Here is a 22,763-nt window from a genome sequence, read left to right as displayed (position 1 = left end):
CTGGAGAGACGTTTATACTGAAACTATACAAACTTCAATCGCCTGAATCTGAAGGGAGCCTTAGTGAGCAAAGATACGCTTGTTTCAAGTTAGTTGGTCAAGCAAACAGCACGGTACTTCAAACATTACAATATGATCTAGACAATTTTACTATATTTTTATAACTTTGCAAACAGATCACTTTTGATAATAGCTTATTTTGCCAAAATCAAACCAAATTTGCTAACAACTATATATTGGGACAGAACAACAAGAAATTTGTTTAATACGGAGTTACATCACCTTTCGCCTTAACAACTGACTGAACTCTTAATGGCATTGTATTTACCAAAGATTGGCACATTTGAGGAGAAAAATTATCCCAAATTTCCTACAGTTTTGTCCGCAAAAATTGTTCGTTGAGGGTGGTTTCTTAAATATTGCTTCATTTTATGCCACACAGTTTCTATAACATTGAGGTCCGGACTACTTGCAGGATGGGATAGAACTTTTATATTATTATTACCGAACCAATTTTTTTAATTGATTTTGTTGAATGGCACGATGCTCCATCTTATTGAAAAATATAGTCTTCATTTGGAAACAATTCTTGAAGACTAGGCAAAAGTGAGGTCTCAAGTATATGTTGATATTTTTGGCCGTTAACAGTGCTATCTATAAAATTTAATTTGCCCAAACATCTTGCTGACATGCAACCCCAAACCATAATCCCCTTAGGAAATTTAACAACCCTCTTTAAGCAATCTTTATGAAAGGCTTCTACTTTATTTCGTATTATTCTTTTTCGATGATATCCAACGCAAACATCAAATTTAGACTCATCGCTAAATATGACCTTATTCCAATCATTTTGTGTCCACGATAATTTAGATTTTGCCCAATTGTAGCGATTTTTCTCTTGAATTTCTGTCAGTAGCGGTTTTTCTTTGGCTTAGTGTATAAGAATTTGTATCAATAATCTTCAGGTAATTGATTATCCACACAAAATAAAGTTTATCTTGTAAAACCCCAGACCGCATTTATGGATATATTTTAGGGAACATTCTCTTGATATATTTAATCCAGATACAGTATTCCATTTAACTGTTACTTCGCGAAGAGTACTTCTTCTCGCAGCTGCCGTACGCAAGGCTTTATTAACTAAATATGTTACAGTGGTCAATAATAGTAGAATGCAATCGTTGATGATGTGCAGGTGTTTAATGAATCATCTTCTTCTCAGAGTGCCGTCTTCATTGTACATTGAAGGTTGGCAACAATCTCGGCGAACTTCTGACGATCTTGGGCAGCTCGAAATAACGAGTGTGCATTCATACCCGTCCAATCTCTGATGTTTTTTAACCATGAATGTTTCTTTGTACCTATACCCCGCTTGCCCTCAATTTTTCCCTCCATTATCAATTTTAACAGCTCATATCTACTTCCACGCATATGACCCAGATAGACTGTCTTACGTTTCTTGGCTATGTGCACTAATTCTCTTTCGCACTGGACTCGCATCAGCACCTCTTCGTTTGTGACATGTGCCGTCCAAGGTATTTTGAGAAGTCTACGAAGAATCCACATCCCAAGGACTTCTATTCTGTTAATGGTGTTAACCTTTAGAGTCCATGATTCACAGCTATGCAATAAAACCGGGTGGACATAGCACTTCACAAACCAGTATCTAAGACTCAGACTTAGGGTGGCATTACACAGTAATGGCCGCATCAGGTTAAAAGTGGCTCTTGCTTGCTCGATTCGGAATCTAATTTCTATTTCTGGATCTAGGTTGTAAATCCAGGTCCCCAAATATTTGAATTTTTCTCCCACTTCTATTCGTTTCCCGTATATACTAATATCTATGGCCGGCTCTGGGGTTTTTGATATTATAAGTATTTTTGTTTTAGTGGTATTTATTTTAAGGCCGTAACGATTTCCGACTGCAGTGGGTTGATTTATCAAGCGTTGCAAGGCTTCTGGACTATCTGCTAGTATCGCGGTATCATCAGCATATCTTAGGTTGAAGTGTTACACCGTTGATCTTAATCCCATCACTCGTGTCTTTCATTGCCTCTTCAAAAATACGTTCTGAGTATACATTAAATAACGTTTAATGAATGTTTGATGTAAATTTAGTATTTCTTTAAGAGTATTCTTTATTAAATTAATTTTTTCGTTTGATTCATTATTTTATGTTTTTATAACTATTTTTGAAACCTCTTTCCTTTCCTTTTCCATTTACACATTTACAGCATTCTCCAAATCAACAAATGATTGCGACTGAATGAAATCGATTTGACTTTTGTTGCATTTGATCTCTATATTTTTGTTTACATTTCGATCCAAGTGTTTTCTATATTTAGGTTTCGGATTTTTCTTTTTGTATTTAAATATGCTAGGTTACCACTAATTTCCTTTGAATTTCGATTCTATAATGTCTAGCAGGTTTGTGATTTGCAGTGGACATCAATTATTATAAATAAGCTGTAAGCGTGCGTGACATGAGCTGTCGAATGCGGAAAATGGCGGAGTTCCGGGCATAATTTATTTAAAAATTAATTTTCTCTATATATATTTTTTTTCTAAATATTTCCGACATTTTAATAGTTAATCTTCTATTTGGGGCATAGTTGAATCCAACAAATCAGAGATTATTAAAATCGGTATAGCCGTTCTTGAGTCACCCGCCGACTTTGTTTTATAATACTTAGTATACTTACTTATAGTAATATATTTTCCGTAATTAATATCAAACAAAAGTAATTACCTTGATTGGTTGTGGAGTTTTTTATCCATAAATCTGCAGGGCTTATCTAGAACATCTTTGTGGCATGAAAGCTCATAAAACCTGAAAAGAACATGATTACATAAGGTAAGAAAAAATTGCAAACAAAAAAGAGAATAATATGAGCATTTAAATGCATCAAATTTTGTCAAAAAATGCAAAAATATGCATATTATTAATATGCTAAAATTGACAATTATTACTTTGAATATTTTTTTTAATTTTTAAGAAATTTTGATAAGAATGTAACTTCAGGTTTAATTTCAAATTTAATTTGACAAAATAATAATAAATAAAACACAATTTTTAGAAAATACAATTTTTTTTATTTATATGATAACATTATCCATGCATAATTAATTAAAAAAGTTAAATAAAATAATTGACATAAGTAAAACTATGCAAAACTAGGCGCTAACGAGGAATGATGGAGCAAGTGGCGTCATCCCGCAAAACGGACCCAACAAGGCCGACATCAAGAAGGAATAGGTCAGAAAATTCGGACCTACCAGTTGTGCATGATACAATAACGCCTGTGAATAACGCTGTGCAATAACGGAAAGATCTCGGGAAAGATAAGATCCTTGACGGTCGAAAATCTATTCTCCGCGCGCATGACGTCACTCGGGTTGTAATTTTCTGTTAAGCTCCGCCCACTACATGCGTAATATCTTATCTTTCCGTTATTGTATCATGCCAGTTGTGAATCCCACTTCTGCACCAGCACGAGGTAGACGTATGCGCTGGACTAAATAGCCATAGCACTTCTTAGAGCATACTATCGAGCTACAAATTTGGAGAAGAACTTAGCCGCTTATATAACAAAACTTGAAGTAAAGTGAATTACAGAACAGCCAACTATAAAGATGAATACACAACGCCTCTTTGGCCAGAGAATCACCCTAGCAGAGAGAGAATACACAAAAGCATCCATTCATCAACAAAACATTGGAGAATTGCAAACAGAAATCCGTTCAAGACAAAAATCGACAGAAAATCATCGTAAGTCATATATATCTGAACGGCAAAGTAGTATTTTCCCAACTATATTGATACTAATTATGAAGCAGTTTTCCACAATATCAACTTAAGTTACAGGAGAATAGAATTGGAGGAAAGACCTAAAATAAGTAAAATCCCTAGCGCGACCGAAAAAGTAAAGAACTTTGCCGAAAGATCAACAATATTGTAAAACCATTAATGGACGACACCAGGAGTCTAGAAGAGACATGTGATCTTATATACTGTGCGGTAGCTACAATATGTGAAATTCTTAAAATAAAACCAACTGACAATAGAACAAGGATATAACCAAAGAACACAGCTCACCCCCATGAGAAAAAAGACTGGTAAGGAGAATCGACAACACCAGAAAACAAATTGGAATTTTGTACGCATTTCTAAAATCCAAAACACCACCATCAAAAAAACTCAAGCATAAAATTCTTCAGCTAGCAAAAAATTAAAAAATCAAACCGTCAAATCCGCTCTCACAACCGCAAATCTCCATCTCCTAATGGAATATCTTGAAAAATTGAGGCAGAAACTTAAAGCATATACCAACAGACTCAAGAGGTACAGAAAGTGAACAAAACGTTACAAAGAAAATCTTCTATATACAAAAACCAAAAACAGTTTTACCGACAACTCGACACAACCGGAAATCAAGTAAATAACACGCGTCCTCAGCGTCAAAACCTGTTCGCATATTGGAATGATATTTAGAGTGTAGGCGTACAACACGAGGATAGAGCGTTCTGGATAAAAGAAGAGACACTGATAAATGGGCAAACGTCCAACCGATGGAAAACATACAAATTAGAATAGACGATATTACCGATGGACCTAAAACAATAAAAAATTAGACAGCTCCCGGACCCGATGAGATTAATAATTTCTGGAGGAAGCAGATAACATCCAGTCATAATGCCCTCGCACGCAAATTTAGCGAAGCTCTTATTAAATCTGCTTGTATTCCAGAATCACAATAATGTTCCCAAAAAAAGGAGAACTACAAGAACCAAAAAATTATAGGCCTATCACCAGCCTTCCGACGGCATATAAAATACTTACTTCTATAATGACAAAAAAAAATAGGCGAATACGTCTTGCAAAACCAAATAATGGCATGGGAGCAAAATGGATGCATGAAAGGGGCAAGAGGATGCAAGGATAACTTAGTAATAGACACAATCATTACAAGACACTGTAAACTAAAGACTCGAAATGCATTTGTGGCTTGGATAGATTACCGCAAGGCATTCGCTTCCATGCCCCATTCTTAGATACTTCGAGTGCTGGAAATATATAAAATCGACATAAGATTGTAATAATTATAAGATTTGTTGTATCCCCCTTGGCGCGGCTTCCTATCAGACGAGGAATATTCCAAGGATATAGCTTTAGTCCACTGTAGTTCTGCCTTGCCCTTAATCCTCTTAGTAACATGCTTAACAGTAGCCCACACGGATACAAAATAAGTTCACGACAATAGTAACAAGACAATCACGCATCTTTTCTATATGGACGACCTTAAACTATACGCTAGGGGCCCGACCAACTTGGCAGCCAATTAGAGACGATAGCAGCTTTTAGTGCGGCAGTTCATATGGAACTGAGAATTGACAAATTTGCGACTATACATATAACCAAAGGTAAAGTCCAGAATCCGGAAAGTATAAGGCTGATGGATAAAACAACAATAGATGAAATAGATTTTTAATAAAAAATTAAAAATCTTTAACATATTCCAGAGTGTTCCAAACTTTCACCAATATAAAACACTTTATGCATATCCTTGTATAATTGACAGATGGGAACGTTCAATTTTAATTTGGAAAGAGATACTAAAAATTTAAATAATCTAGCTACAAATTGCTTAAAAAAATCATCAAAATCGGTGGACTAAAACCCAATATATAAAACTTTCAAATATATCAAAATTTTAAGATGCTCGTTTTTGTTACCGGTGAAGTACTAACTAGGGACGTGTCATCGTAATTGACGATAGAATAAAGCAGAATATAATGATTATATATTAATAATAATAATGATAGTATTTATTACCTTTGTTTATAAGTATCACTTTTATAGAGCTCTACATATATATCTTTATCATTTTTCCCACCTTCTGGTTCGATCATTTCTAAAACTGAAGGGCAGCAGTCTACACCAGGTCCTATGTTGTGCATCAGGTTGAAATCGTGATCAAGTAGTTCTTTATTTTGTCTTGGAAGCAGTCGCTTGCCAGCTTCAAATTTGAGGTTAGCGTTGTGCGAATATGGATAATATCTTCCGTGAAAACTTTGACGGTTGAATGGCGAAGAACTGAAAAATTTAGAAACGTTTTCATTTATACAACATTATTAATAAAAAACATAATTTATAGATATATCTTCCATTCAAAAATATTTTATCTATCTCTTTAATATTTGTATAATATTTAACATCAGCTGTAGATTATATTTCTACTTCTAAGTATATCACTTATCACGTATTATAAAATCATTAGCAGTTTATAAATATGTTTTCTAGTAGAAAAATAGTCACTAAATCACTAGAGGCGGCTCGTGATCAGCTATAAAAGTTAAGCAAAATAATATCATGCACTAATAGAGGACTAGCGATCTTTTTAATTTATTCACCATTTTGATTGATGTACATACATACATGGTTTAGTACATATTAGAAATTAGGAAAACAAAAATTATGTCAGATACAAATTATTGATTTTTTATAAAGTCTTTCCAACAAGAGAATGCCTGACAGAGATAGTATCTAGTTGTCTGTCATTTTAATTCACAGGCAAATTGTATTTTTTAACATTTTTTTGATGTCGTGTGTAAAAACAAAATTCGCTGTCTCGTTGAAAACACTTTATTTTTTATTTAATTAAGATTCTTTAATATATGCTACAATTTTTTGAGGTGACTATTCGCTTCACCCGGCGCGGCGAGCCGATACTGCACTAAATACGATAAAATATGTAGTATATTATGTAGCCGTATTCACTTACCAATCCTATTAGTTCACTAAAACATTTGCTTCATATCTCGCTAAAAGCTGAATAGTAAATAGTTTAAAACCACCATATCTGGATATCTCCAAAGTTCCTCATAAAGATGTATCCAGTCTTGTCAGTGCAACATAAAATCAAATCTAAAATATAAATTAAACACATATAAATATTTAATGCACAAATAATTTATAAAATAATTGTCTATTCACGTTTGTTTTGAAAGTACGGAACGTTTTTGGCAGCTCCCCAAACTTATAGGATTTTGTAAAATTTTATATCCCTTTGGTGTGTGTGCGTGTCTCTTATAGATAGAGATTAATATTAATTGCATGGTGTGTATGTTTGACTGATTGCGGTGTAACATAGCGCTGCCTAGACCACCGGCACAAATTTTACTGTGGCCATATTCGCTGCTTTCCGACAAAAGCGGCACAACTCAAAATTTTGTGATTTTGGGTTTTTCTAAACCATAGTAATAAAAAAGCGCATTTTTTAGGATCAACTGTCACATTTTGATTATTGGAATATGATTAACGTGGGAGACCGCACCAGTTTAGATACGTCATGGTTGCGTCGTGACATTTGTGCACGTGGGATCAAGTTTTTTTGTGAAAAAAATCCCAATTCATATAATTCCAGTTTCGTGATATACTTGGATCCTTTTTACTGGGTAAACCTTTTAGGGGACCTTTTGATCTCAAAACAAAAACTATAGTTATATACTATCAACCCCAATTTTAAAGATTAGTTAAAAATTTGTTGCGTAAGAAAGTATATATAACATGATACAAAAGTTTTCAATTTCCTCTACTCTAAAGTTTATTTAAGTTTTTTAAGTAAATTTTAAGTTGTGCCGCTTTTTTACCGGGAAGCAGCACTAACAGGAAACGGAACTGTCGAGTTGATGTTTGACGTTGTCACCTGTATACTATCTATTCATCTATATACTATCTATTCAGTAGTTATTCTCAAGGTATTTTTTTCCAAGTCCAATGTTTTTGTTTGGAATTTAAAGGCATTATACAATATATTATATTTTATAACGCAAAACAATTTTGTGTGTATTTGTTGTATTTTTTGGTGTTTCAGATATTTTGTATTTATGTGTCATTTAGTGTGATCCTGGAACTACGAAAATTCTTACCAGAAATGTATTCACAATTATTTAAGCAGGTTTCAGATATGTAGATCCAAAGTGAATATTTTTATCTTTTAGTTTTCTGATGGTGTCACAATCTGCTTAGAAAATTTGAATGTTACAATATAAAATTAATGTTTTTGTTTTGTATTTGGTTTTACTTTTCATAAATTTGTAGAAACTTTATATTTAATAACGTTAAATTCCATTAAAAATATTAAAATAAAGAACATTACGTTTTATAATATCTTGTCAAAATATGTTGATATTTTTCAATGTCTCCTTCAGATCTATTTGTCTATCAATTTGTGTATCACAAAAGCGCACAACACTTGTAATTAAAAAACGGGCACCTTGATATTTTGATGTATTTTAAAGTTTTATATATTGCGTGTGTTTTATTCTAGTGGACCGATTCTGAGCAATTTATAGCTAAATTATTTGACTTTTTAGCATCTCTTTTTAAGTTAAAAATGGAATTTCTCATCCGTCAATTATACGAAGGAACACATTGCACTAGGTGCATCTTTTCTTGGCAGATTAATTTTTGGTTCATACCAATAGCTTTATTTTTTGGAAGTATTCGCTTTTGAAGAAGACACTAACATTTTGCGTAATGTTTACAATAAAAGCTTTTGGTCCCAATCAACATACCTATGAAATAGTGTATATGATTTATATAATGTCACTGTTATTGAAAAATCATATTATTATTGTCTGTTAGCTGTTGGGCAATTACACTATCAGAGATAGTTTTAGGTCCAAAAGTTGTATCCGGTGTAGTAGCTTTAATTGAAGATGATAGAGATCAAAATTATGTCGCTAAAATATTTAGGTGTGCACGAAGTACAGTGCAGTCGCTTTCTCGAGACAAATTCATATGCTAGACGTCCACGAACCTTCGTATGAGGACTTCGAACCGAGATTATCGACTTATTGTAAGTTTATCGTTAAGAAAACGCCGTACCGGCGCCCGCGCCGGCTCCGTTTACTAGCTTTTCAAATTTATAATGAATTGCACCTAAGGAACGTACATGTAAGACTGTAAGAAGAAGATTAAGCGAAGCAAATGTTATGCCAAGAAGGCCTACTTCGGGACCACAACTCACTAGGTCTGTTGACTAAGACCAAAGCAAAGGCATGGTTTTAATTACGAAAAAATGTTACTGTCTTCTTCAAAAGCTAATATCTCCAACAAAATTAAAACTATTGAGATGAACCAAAAAACAAACTATCGAAAAAGGATGTACCTAGAGGATACAACTATTTTGAAATTCTTTGCTGTTTTAACATATTCTACAGGGAGTTTCAAACTTTTACCAAAATATCAACGTTGTGTTTTCCATCGTGTAATTGATAGATGGAACATTTCATTTTAATTTAGAAAGAGGTGCTAAAGAGTCACATAAATATTACTTAAAAGATCATCAAAATCGGCCACTAAAACAAGATATATTTAACTTTAAAATACATTAAAATTTTAAGGTGTCTTTTTTCATGTCGGTGGATGTATATACAAAACGACCTGGAGTCTCTACAAACGGAAAGTTTATAAAAATGTTCTATATATTACTATCCAAAATAATACTAGATATATCAAAACATTAAAAACTGTAAAAAAGCAATCTATAGAATTGAATAATAAAAAGGAAATTTTTAAGCCACGATAACAATGATTATTATGCTAACTTGCATAAAGTTCGTCATATAAAACTAAAATATTAACACAATAATTCAACATAGAAATTAAGTAGCTATCTTTTGGAACAAGTTTAAAATAATAAAAACTTATAAAAATTTACTGTTAAATAAAGTATACTTTTTAATTTATATTTTTTTCTCAAATTTGTCAATAAATGGAACATATATGTATATCTGACATATAAGTTTATAGATAACTTTTATAAATAAAAGTTTATAATTTACAAATTACTATTATAGCGGATTATTAAAGCTAATGTGGAAAAACTACTGAAGTAAAAACGATACATAGGAGTCAAAACCATTAAGTTAAGATTAAATATGTGCAATAACGGAAAATAAATGACAAAATCATAGTTATCACCTATAGAATTAAATATGCTGCACAGTGTATAGGAAAATAACAACTACTAGCTGTCAGCTAGAGGACAACTACTAGCTGTCAGCTGAGAAGAGAATTTACGCTATTGTAAAAAAACACAGTTATCAGGGAATTTTTAATAAGTTAACATGATGAACCAGAATCCATACAAGTTAAATTTAGAAATTAAACAGAAAACTATAAAACTGACAAGACGAGTCCAAAAACACAGATTGCACAAAATGTAGACACTAATTTTGTATTATATTCAGTAGACAATATACAGGGGTGGCTCATTAATAGCTGTTGGCTAAGAATGAAATTATGAAGAAAACTTTTATTCAAATATTGCATAGTTTACAAAGGTGCATTTCTCAAAAATATTTTCTTGTATGCAGGGTGTCCCAAAAAAAGGTAATGATAAAGTTGTAAGCTTTTTAAATGCAACACTGATTTTTCTGTACAGGATTGGATTCAGCATAAAATTTTGCATATAGTACACTATTTTTATTTTTTAGGGTGTTTCCAAAAACATGTACCATTTCTCGTGGGAAGATTCTCACGTAAAAACAAGATTTATTTTTTATATCAACATAAGTCCGATTCTGCTTGGTTTCGTAGCTAGAGGGGGTTAAAATCTTAATTTTTTTATTTATTATAATTTTCTTCATTTTTCATTTTATTAAATGCAATTAATAAAATTGAAATAAAAATAATAAATTATTTAATCTATTTTTTATTAAACTTTATGACTCTGATATGCAGTGCTACATGCAGACAATTTAAGAAAAAATACTCGTAGCATTCTGCAATGTTTTTTTTTAATTCTAAATATTGCAATGTTGACCAGTCCATAAATAATACCTTGTATAAAATAATTGGAGTTTACCTTCACGGATTTATTTTGTTTGGTGTTTAATATAATATAGGTAAATATTAAGTTAAATTCTCTCTAGGTTTTAACCAATTTTCCGATAGGTATACTGTTTTTAGTCAAACTTTTAATAAATAAGAAATAGCATGGCAACACCGCATTGTGCTTCAAATAAAAATAGTGTTAGTTAGTTAAAATGCAGAGTTTTACGCTGAACTAAGTATCTAGAGACAAATGGGAGTGCAATTTAAAAAAACTTAAAACTTTTTTGTGACACCCCGTATACAATAAAACATTTTTAGGACATGCACCATTGTTAATCATGCATAAAAAAATAAAATCTCTATAAAACTTTTTGTCATATCTTCGACAATAACGACGATATTAAACTTTCTCGCATTACCACCCTGTATGTATAAAAATATCTTATATTTAATATTATAAAGATCACACACATTCTAGTTTTTATTCTACTTTATTTTCATACTATTAGCTATGTTTGCATCATCCATTCCGAATATATTCACAACGCTACGGGAACTTTGATAATTTGTGAGATTTTCGCTGCTCACAAATATATTATTATTACATATTCTACGGAGATGGTGGTTGTAATGGCATTGTCTTTGTTTTTGATATTTGTAATAGTTTCCGCAATGTGCTCGTAGCATTTTGCACAAAATTCCGAATGCTTTGCAAATGTTCCAGTGTATATGGCCAACTACTTTATTATGCCTATGAGTGAACTTAGTGGCGGTCAAATTTATGCAGTCACCGATGATATGGCCCCTAACGTGTTCCTCAACCCTAACCTACTATCTCGCAAAACCTACTATCCACATTTTGTTTGTAGATCTTTTTTGTCTATATCTTGTACTTAAGTCATTATTAGGCTTTCTGTCTCTCTTTTCTGTCAATCCTGCTTCATTTAAACACTGTATGCTACTCTTTTTATTGGCAGAGTTATCTTCTTATATAGCTTTTTTTATAGTTTATAGCTTTTATTTTCTATTTTGCTCATAATTCTGTGTCTAAATTACTTTTCTAATTCTCCTCTTTCCTTCGTTTATTCTTCATACTCTTGTTGTCGATTCCGTCTCCTTCTTCGAAACCTAAGTATTTGTAAGTTTCTTCTGGATCCAAAGTTCTTATTTGAATTTCAATACTCGATCCTACTTTTATGATATTACCTTTTATCAACTTCCCTTGCATGAATGTAGCTATTGCACACTTATCTACACCAAACTCAATTTTGATATATCGGCTGAATGTTTTAACAACTTTGAGCATTTGTTCCATTTCTTTTCTGTTTTTGTAAATAAGTTCAAGTCATCTAGATATACATATAACAGATGATTTATTTTAACACTGCATCCTATTTGATAGGTTTTTCTATTCAGTAAGTTGGTAAGGGATATGAGAGCTACGCAGAATAGCAAAGGTGATGGGAGTCTCCCTGAAAGAAATCCCCTTTTTATTGCAATTCTCATCCAATTCTCCTCCAGACTGATAAAGTTTTATGTTTGTTTTTCAATTTCTCATAGATAACTTTATAAATGCTATGATTTCTGGAATTATTTTATATGTTTGCAGAATTTCGATTACTCAGATGTGGTACACTGCCAAAAGTTTTTTGTAATCTATCCATGACATGCATAGATTCTTTTTCTGTTTATTTGCTGAATCCATCATCTTTTGTTTTTTTTTGTTTAAATGATGATAGATTCTATTGCTTAGTGTTTAAGTCATAATTATATACAGAGTAAGAAAGCGGGTGCCTGTAATTTCTAGGGTCTTTTGTGTTGTAGACTTACCTTTTGAAAGTAGAATTGTTTTTCCAGTTGTTAGTCATTCTGGAGTGTTTTCAAGATTTTTTATTATTAAGTAAAATGTTCTTGTTATGTGTGTAGGGCAGCATTTTCTAGATCTTTCCTTTCATCTTCATGATGTATTTTTTCTCGATGTCTTCTTTTCTTGATGTATATTTTCTTATTGTATCCAGCTTGCTGGCTTGTGGCACAAAATAGAAAGAAATGGCTAGAGTTCAGGGAGGCTTTTGTTCAGCAGTGGATGGTATAAACTAAATGATGGTGATGATCCAGCTTGCGGTTTTGTTATGTGCCTTCTCCTCTTCAATATTCCTTGCCAAAAGAGTTCTAATTCATCTGAATCAGGTATTTCTTTTATTTCATTATTGTTTACTCTATTTAGTTTAGGTCGCTAGAACTGTTTCATACATTCATCGACCATTTTATTTTGACGATACTGGTCACTCCTTTTTTGTACCTCCGGAAGCATTGTGCTTTTGCTTGCAATTTCATTGTGAGTTTAGTCTCTAGCTCCTCAGAGGTCTGATCTCCACATTCCTTGGAGCTATCTCCACATTCCTTGGAGTATTGGAGCAGTCTTATTCAAAAATTTGTTGTATTGTTCTAGTATTGCTATCTCCATTCGATGATTTTTTTAATTCAGATTTTCCAACTCGGTTCTTTTTATTTTGCCACATGGATTCTTGTACAATCCTTTTCTCCTCCTATGATTGCCGCTATAGCATATAATGGGTTGTTGATTGCCGATAAATTTAAATCGCAAATATTAGTTATTCTACTTACTGCTTTATTAGCAAGCGTTATGTTCAGTCTTAAATCGTTGTTGGCTATAACTTTGTTTAAATTTTTTCTTCCTTCCAATTTAATGTTTTCTGTTTCTATGTCTAATACTTTTTTATTTTCCATGTCTAATACTTCTTTATATTCTTAATTCTGTTGATTCGAGATACTTCTTGACCGACTATATCTTCTTTATACTGTTCATGTGTTACTGGGATGTTTCTCGATTAATACGTACGTTTTCTGCAACATCGTGTTCTATTGCTTGTGACTCAACTGGTTAACTTTTTATATTTAACTTTGAAGCGCCTTTGGTTAACCAGGGTGTTCGCATTAATTTTAGGAAAAGCGGTCGGATTTCTTTCTTTCTATGATATCTCAAATGTCTCCTCTGTCACTTTTCGGCTTGTTCTTCTGAATAGCGTATTGATAGCATCGTATCAATTCCTTATAATCTTCGATCCCCCATTTTTGTCGAGAATTTGTTGATTCTTCAGAGGATGGTGTTGTGTTAAACAGGCCAGGTTGTGACAGAGTCAGTGTTTAGTTGCCGTCTACACTTAAAGATTGATTGCAGTTTTGAGTGTTTGGAGGGTTTTGCATGATGACGACCTGGGCTACCTCCTCATACCTGCCAAGCCCGATAAAATTATTATTATTATATTGCAATTTATGTACAATTGCTATTAATTTCATAATTTATTATTAATCAAATGGCCTGATAAGAGTTACAACTCTTCAGTAGATATTTATTATTGAATTTCCAAAAAGAAAGTGTAATATATAAAATAAAATTAACATACCGTATTATAAAACAGTTTTATGATCAAGCGCATTTTGACTTTAATAGTGAAAACATTCTAATGTAATTTTGCATAATTGTTAACCTGTTTTATAATAAAAAATTTTGATAACATTTTATTTCATAGAACCGCCTTAAATTAACCATAATTATAATTTCCTGAAAGAGAAATAATAATTATAAAATTACTACTATTTGTGAATAGACAATTATTCTATATTGTGTATTAAATATAATATATGTATTTAACTTATATATTTATCCAATTTTATATTATACTGAAAAAATAACAGTTAAATAAAGTTATTATTACATGATGATTGTCAGCTCATATGATGGTTTTATACTCTAAAAAGCTTTCGGTACAATAACCATTACTAGAATAAAATAAACAAAAAAACACCATTTTGAAAAATATCAATAATAAAATCTTATACAATAAAATTAATACAATAGAAGACTTCGTTGTTCTACTTGAAGCCGAACTGAAGTCGAATGACGAATAATTCATAATTCAGCCTTTCGCACACAATTTTTTTGGGCAGGGATGAGAGTGGAAAACAACCTCAATTCAATCATCATACTAACATGATAAATGCTAAAGCATCTACCACGACTGTGTCAAGCACAGAAATTCCACAAGAAGTCGCAGATGTTTTAGCATTAGGAGAAAAATGCTCGATATCTGCCACTGTTACCAAAGACTTTCCCTTAACTAAATATATTGCTAGTATTGAGAGTGTAATAAACGACAAAGCAACTGAAGTAAGGAATAAATTCGTACAAATGTAGTAAATATCATATCAAATCACAATTTTAAAAATTAAACAAAAAAATAACACATACAAAATTTAAAAAAAAACGTTCTAATCAAGCTAAATACAGCAAAGCTGTTTCTAAAAGAAAACCCATAGATAAAAGTTCTTAAAAACGATATATTCAATAAAACAGTCATAATAGATTCATACAAGTACAACAAAAAACGAACAAAATGCTCAGCGACCCAACCTTGTACAAAAAATTAAAATCAGATTCTACAAAAATATTTGAAAACAAAAATAATATCAATTTTATAAGACAACTCTAAACTAAAAAAAATATTAATGAGACAGAAGCAAAATCCTTAATGGTCCACAACGCCGTAGCCATAGAGAAAGATAATACTTTCTCTATGGCCGTAGCCCCTTTATAAATTATCAATGCGTCGTATCTTTGAATACAAATATTCCTATAATAGCCCTATAGCAGATATTCTCAAAATATCACAAAATTCACAAAAATCGAAACTTCTAAAGAATCACACTACTCTTAGTTTTAACGATTTTTTAACACCAATAGAACTAGTCATACACAATAACTATTTCCAATATGAAGATAAATATTGTCAACACCTAAATGGTGTAGCAATGACTCTCCATTATCCTCCACCATTGCACAACTTGTTATGGAATTAATAAAAAAAGGACTCGAAAGTTTAAATTCAAAATTATTTTTTCAAAAGACTGCTTAGAGCTTTCATGAGGATTGCTGAGGCTAGTCCCTGAGGACAAAATAAATGATATTCTAACAGCTTACAACAAATTCCACCCTAAATTACAATTTACTTTGGAAGTTGAAACAAATGACGAAATTAACTTTCTTGACTTAACTTTATTAAAAAATAAAAACCAACAAAACATAAAAACTAAATGTTATGAGAAAAAACATGGTCGGGACGATATCTAAATTATTATTCTAACCATCCTAAAACTCACCCATTCCCTTCTCCAGAATATCGACCTGACATAAAGAAGTTAAACAAACCCTAATTAATAAGAATTTCCCACACAAATATTGTAAAACGATGAATACACTTATAACAAAACAAAAACATAGATTATTAAATACTAATAAATTTTATAAATATCTTAGCTTTGCCTTATACAGAAGGAGTTTCTGAAATCTGAAATAACTGAAATTAAATATATTTTATCTAAACATGACATAACTGTATGTCACCAAAGAACAAAATCTTATAACTGAACTAAAATTCCAGCACAAGACCAAAAATATCATAAATTAGCTTTCAAGAAAACGATTGAAATTAAAAAAGAAATAAATGCTGTTGAAATAAATGACAAAAAAAGACATCAATAATCTCAGTCTTTATTATAATTTCATAAACCACTTATTATAGTGCCATACTCTATACAGAGGGTCGGCTACCTCTCGCATTCGCTTGTAATGTGTGTCATCAGTGTTTCACAAGTACTGGGACCTACAGTTTGTCGCCGAATCCGAACGGCACTATTTGAGAGGCAAATATACTCAAGGTGGTTTGCCATTGCCTTCCTTGAAGTGGCGGCTCACTGGTTTCTATTTAGATAAATCAATATTTTTATTTAAATAAATAAAGCGATCGTACTGGCTGGGGATCGAACCCAGTACCATCCCATCTCTCGCACCGCAGATCGACACACTACTGCTTGCGCGACGGCCGGCCACAAAAAACAAACCAATAAATTATGATAAATATTTCATAAAAAATAATTTCATTTTAATTCATGTCCTTATTATATTGTTTTGATATTTGATACGATTGCAATTTTTAAATAGACTTTTAAATATGTATATCCAGGGTGTCCCAGTTCAAACGAAACAAGGCAATTTAAAGGCATTCCTGGTGTGAAAAGGTCAAAACGGTGAAACACGTCAACTTTATTTTCAAAGGGGAAATAAAATGCGACTATTTTTGAAGCCCCTAATTCAACCCCTAATACCCCACGTGGGGGTGACATCCACCCTTAAAATCTTAAATGTAATGCGGTGTCGAGTAGCACATCATTTGAAAGGCTATTAAAGCCTCTTTTGAGCGCCGTCTCATTTTTGGAGTTTTTGTCACATTTGGTGGAATCGGGCTGAAAAATAAACTTTTGATAAATTGATGATGCTTTGATATTTGCTTAACTGTACAGGAATCGAAATGGAGTCTAAAATAAGAAATTTCGTTTAAATCAACAAGATTTTGCTTAAGGAATAATATACAAAAAGTAGTACCCTGTTTTGAAACAATTACTTGATTAAATGTTCGAGTTGAGCACCCCCTGCTTCCATGCCCGAATACAGATTCTGCTCAAAGCGTTCTCGGACGTGTTGTAATATTTCGGGTGTTATAACCGCGCACTCGTGCACAATTTTTTAACGTAATACCACACTGTCTCCGATTGCGTGGCGAATACTTTTGTTGTAAGATGTACCCATAAAAAAAATCCAGCGGAGACAAACCCGATGGCCCAGCTGGCCATTCAAAAAAGGGCCCCCTTTTTCCAATCCACCGGCCGAGAAATGTTTCATCAAGTTACTGCCGCACACGTACAGCATAGTGTGGATGAGCTCCATCTTGTTGAAACACAAGTTGATTTTCGTCATAGTGATCTTCATTCTCAATTATTTGTGTAATGCTGGGATTTATGGCATTTTCCAAAAAATCCAGATACGTATTTCCATTTAGATTTCCATCCAGCAAGAACGGGCCAACTAGACAGTCGCCAAAGATTCCAGCCCACACAGGTGGAACTTCTCGCTTCTTTGTAAGAACACTACCAGTTTCTCTAAATTTAGCTACTAATTCCAGCACGTACTTTCTATTGACATGTATATCTGGATATCGGTCATTAAATAACTGTGCCGTTCTATTGCCACATCGGTCATGAGTAAAGAAAGTTTCAATTATCTCAACTTTCTCTGCAATAGAATATAGAATAAACCATCACGTCAATTCACAATAATACTAAATACTTACAATAATACTAAGAACAGTAAGCCGTACAAAATATTAAGAATACTTCCAAACTGAATGACAAGATGAAAAAGATTTAGCAGTACTCTGCCTCAAAAGAGGATAAGATATTAATAAAAATAATTTTTTACCTACCAAAAACTTGTTTACATTTTTGTTTCTTATCGGCTAGTACATGTCTTCTTTTCAACATTTTCATTATTTCAAAGCAGGATACTACTTTTTGTGTATTATTCCTTAAGCAAAATCTTGTTGATTTAATCTAAATTTCTTATTTAGAACCTCATTTCGATTCTTGTACTATTAATCAAATATCAAAGCATCATCAATTTATGAAAAGTTTATTTTTCAGCCCGATTCCACCAAATGTGACAAAAACTCCAAAAATGAGACGGCGCTGAAAAGAGGCTTTAATAACCTTTCAAATGATGTGCTACTCGACCCCGCATTACATTTAAGATTTTAAGGGTGAATGTCACCCCTCCGTGGGGTTTGAATTAGGGGCTTCAAAAATAGTCGCATCTTATTTCACCTTCGAAAATAAAGTTTGTCGTGTTTCACCGTTTTGTCCTTTTCACACCAGAAATACCTTTAAATTGCCTTGTTTCGTTTGAACTGGGACACCCTGTATAAAAAAAATATGTACATGTAAATTATAAGAGAAAATATATATACCGGGTATCTCAGCAATAAATGCAAATATTTTAACTGGTAGTATATTTCGACCCAGAAACACGCCTATGACGTTTTTTTTGCGACAAAAAATTGTTGAAAATTTTAAATTTTTCTTGACATTTTCCGGGATATTATAAAAACTTTTTAGTGCCACTTGTTTATTCACCTAATATTTCTCTAGGGTGTATCTAAGCCTTGCAGTGTTGCCACCTCCTACGTTATCCATATTGTACCATTGCGATAAAAAAAAAGTAGTACAAGAATTAGTAGTCCCAGATAGAACTCCTGGTCTATAAGGATATCGAGAAGTTGATATCGTCGTCACTATGAAAACAATACAATTATGCCACCTAACTTTTTAGGCGTTACCATGAATTTGGTAATAATATATTGGTAGGTATACGCGGCGAAATAAAAGTATAAAAAATTTACCAACCTTTTAAAAATGGGCAAATTTTCAAGTTTTAAAAATATTTTATTATAGACCAGCAGATTAAATCATATTTTGTTGTACTACTTTTTTTTTATCACAATGATACATATTTCTATATTTCTAAATGCACAGCAAATTTATTTCTACCCTTCTATTATTAACATAGGAATTATTATTCTAATTACAAAATTATTGATTAATCCTTTTTATCATCAGTTAAAAATAGAATTTATTTTTTATAATGTAAAATAGTTTCTTTAATTTTATTAGGTAAAATAGCAAATATTTTACGTTTATTCAGTATTATGTTTTTTTTTCATTTAATCTATTGTTGCGGACCGGTGTGGACTCGACCTAACCTAACTATATGGCCCGCCCTCAGATGACCTTAACATCGCATTAAAGAATAGACACCGTAATAATTCATTCGAAGTTTCGAGAAGAATCGAGTTCCACTGGAATGGAGTAGTACATACGAGAACAATCGAAACCTTCTCTATGCACCTAACGATCTATGTACTATTCTAGAAATCTTTAGCTGTAGGTATAAAAGCCGGCGGCTGGGGCCTAGAGAGGGCAGTTATAAATAGACGAGTACAGTTGACGCGCTAAAATTCAAAATAAATTCTTAGTTATAAATCGTTTGTAAATAGTTCTTTAAGTCTTTTATCGTTATTGTTTTTGTTAATTAGTGTTAAATAAATAGTGTTTAAATAAATTGTGACTTTCTCGCCACACGGAACCGACGAAAAACCTAACACTATTAATTCTTTTTTTAAATTTTTTAATACCCTCGGCGACATAAAGTCGAAAGTACAGTTTGTGTTTCGACCCTTAGCAGTTACGTCATCATTTACGACGTCATATTACAGCGCTTTCAGATGGAGCGGAACGTCCGCGCGGACCGTCCACGAGTTCCATGAGTGTAAATGAACAATTTCACATGAGTCGCGTATGCTCCGTCTGGATGATTTCGTCTGACTATATATAGTCAGACTATATATAGTATATATATATATATATATATATATATATATATATATATATATATATATATATATATATATATATATATATATATATATATATATATATATATATATATATATATATATATATATATATATATATATATATATATATATATATATATATATATATTGCTCTCTGGAACAGCGTGCGAGTCGTCTGGCTGCCGATAGACGTTGCATTCACTACTAGCTGCGCATTCAAAGAATATCTTATATATTTTTTATTTAGTCCGTTAAATTATAGTATTGAATATAAATCGAACAAGTCTCCATAGCGCGGCGCGAAAACGTCCAGCCTATAAAGCGAGAAGTCCAGAGTTCAATACCGGCTCGGGGTAAACTTTTTTTTATTTTATTTTCCTTTATATTCTGATAGTAAAGTATTAAATATTTTTTTTAATCACTAAAATTATTTAATACTTTACTATTAGAATATCATCGAAAATTAAATAAAAAAAAGTATACCCCGAGCCAGTATTCAACTCTGGACTTCTGGCTTTATAGGCTGAACGTTTTCGCGCAGCGCTATGGAGACTTATTGGATTTATATTCAATACCAGTATTTAAAGGACTAAATAAAACCATAGGAACTTCTTTCAATGCGCAGTAGTGAACGCAACGTCTATCGGCCTGTCCGCTGTTTCAGAGAGCATAGTAAAAGCCAGCTTTCTTAAAATACTTGTTTTCCACACGTTTCTAGCTCTCGTACTAATATACGTCAACGGAGACTGCCTCATGCGATTTCTTTGAATATGTTTACAACTGCCTTGATAGTCGGATAGATCTTTGACTCCCTGGATAATTGAATTTGTTGTCAATAAAATTGAAAATTGTGGCATTCATGTTAAGACTTCAGATACTGAACCCTCAGGGGTCAGTATTAGGACCTCTGGTATTTATAATTTTTATTAATGATCTGCCAGAATAACTCATTTATGGTTGCAAAATACTTTTTGCGGACACTTCTGTTGCATTGGAAGCTAATAGTCCTGAGGAACTCTATTGCCGGCTAAATAATATTGCAATATTATAGTATAGAGCATAGAGCAATTCTTAAATTGGTGCAAATTAAATAAGTTTATTGACAATCCTAAAAAGACAGTAGTAATGCAATTTTTCAACCGTTAACCAATAAGCGAAAATTTCAATATTAAAATGAATGATTATCTACTTTGCCTCTCAGAATGCACTAAATTTTAGAGACCTATATTGATAGTGATATGGCCTTTCCAAGTTATATCCAATAGGTATGTTTGTAAAAAAAATATTTTCAGGTTTTTATACAATCTTGCAGCTCAAGACAATATTAGAAATTCCAAGTTTATTAAATGTATACTACTCTATTATTAATTCTGTATTGTCTATAACATTATTGTTTCGAGTAAATTCTGAAAAAAAGTTCTGATATTTTATTTAAAATAAAGTCAAACATAGGAAAGCTGCATTTTCAAAAGTACAATATTTTGAAATTTCCTTCGATTTACACAATATAATATTCTAGTTTTCCATATATTCGAAAATATTGCAGGTTGAGTGATAACAACACAAACCTGCAAGGTTATGAAACAAGATTTGGCAATAACTTGCGGACTAACTTACATCATACGTCCTTGTTTGAGAAATCTCCATCCTATTAGGAAGAAAATGTTATAATAAATTACCTTTACCTTTACACATTAAAAGGCAATTGAAGCGGTTTCTGTTGGGTGGATCCTACAACCATGTCACTGACTATTTGGTGGATAAATTTGTGTAGGAAATGAATGTAATAATATTTGTATTATGTATGTATTTACTTTAATGTTTATTGTAGATAATTAGAATTTTAGATATTCTGTGATTGCTTCACTAACACATAAAATATAAATTATTTTTTATTGGTATATATTTCACGTACTCCTACATCATTGTATTTGATCAAGGGAGCAAATAAACTTTTATTTATTTATTTGTTTGATTTGCAAACAGCTTTTCTCTCTCAATATTTTTTAAAATATTGCAATTTTCACCCACTGTTTGCTTGATCTTAATTAAATCTTCTTTTAATGGTGCCAAACCATGTTTAAATGTCTCTTCAAAACTTTTTATCTTCGCTTTTTGGGAGGCATCTTGATTATATTTAAACATTTTTTGTTTTCATACTGTATACAGTTACTTTATTTAACACTTTACTAGGCAGGTTAATATAATTAATTTAATTATAGGTACATTTAATATACTACATTTAAGGAACGGCGTTTTTATACGTCTAAATACTCAGTACACAGTGCACATGTCGAAAGCGATAAGATTGTATATGAAGTTAGATGGGTGATAGTTGATCTTTATGGGTCGTGACACGTGGCTTATACCCTTTAGCAGCACGGGATATCCAAGATGTAAGCTGGCAACTTGGTGATGAAAAAAAAACAAAGAATAATAGAACCAAAAGAGAGCATAAAACCATAATGTACGTAAAAAAACAGTTGTAACTATCAGCAACGTGCCGCAATGTATTTTATCTCGATTTTTATTCGAGGAATAATATACAGGCGTCCCAGAAATAAGTGCAGATATTTTAAGGGGTGGTAGATCTG

General features: G+C 32.1%; 1 protein-coding gene across 6 annotated transcripts in view; it reads right to left on the bottom strand.

The window, feature by feature from the left end:
• LOC115891279 overlaps positions 1–22,763 on the bottom strand; it is a 152,381-nt gene that overhangs the window by 8,750 nt on the left and 120,868 nt on the right. For all 6 annotated transcript variants that reach the window (XM_030911723.1, XM_030911724.1, XM_030911725.1 and 3 more), the window contains 2 exons: positions 5,834–6,094; positions 2,750–2,830 (listed from right to left, as the gene is read on the bottom strand). In XM_030911723.1, coding sequence (XP_030767583.1) covers positions 2,750–2,830; positions 5,834–6,094 — 342 coding nt within the window. The remainder of the gene's footprint in view (positions 1–2,749; positions 2,831–5,833; positions 6,095–22,763) is intronic.

This window comes from Sitophilus oryzae, unplaced genomic scaffold, assembly GCF_002938485.1.
Source record: "Sitophilus oryzae breed Bouriz unplaced genomic scaffold, Soryzae_2.0 scaffold_980_pilon_pilon, whole genome shotgun sequence".
Lineage (NCBI taxonomy): Eukaryota > Metazoa > Arthropoda > Insecta > Coleoptera > Curculionidae > Sitophilus > Sitophilus oryzae.
The sequence above is the reverse complement of the archived record's forward strand: the minus strand, read 5'-3'. Positions and strand labels throughout refer to the sequence as shown.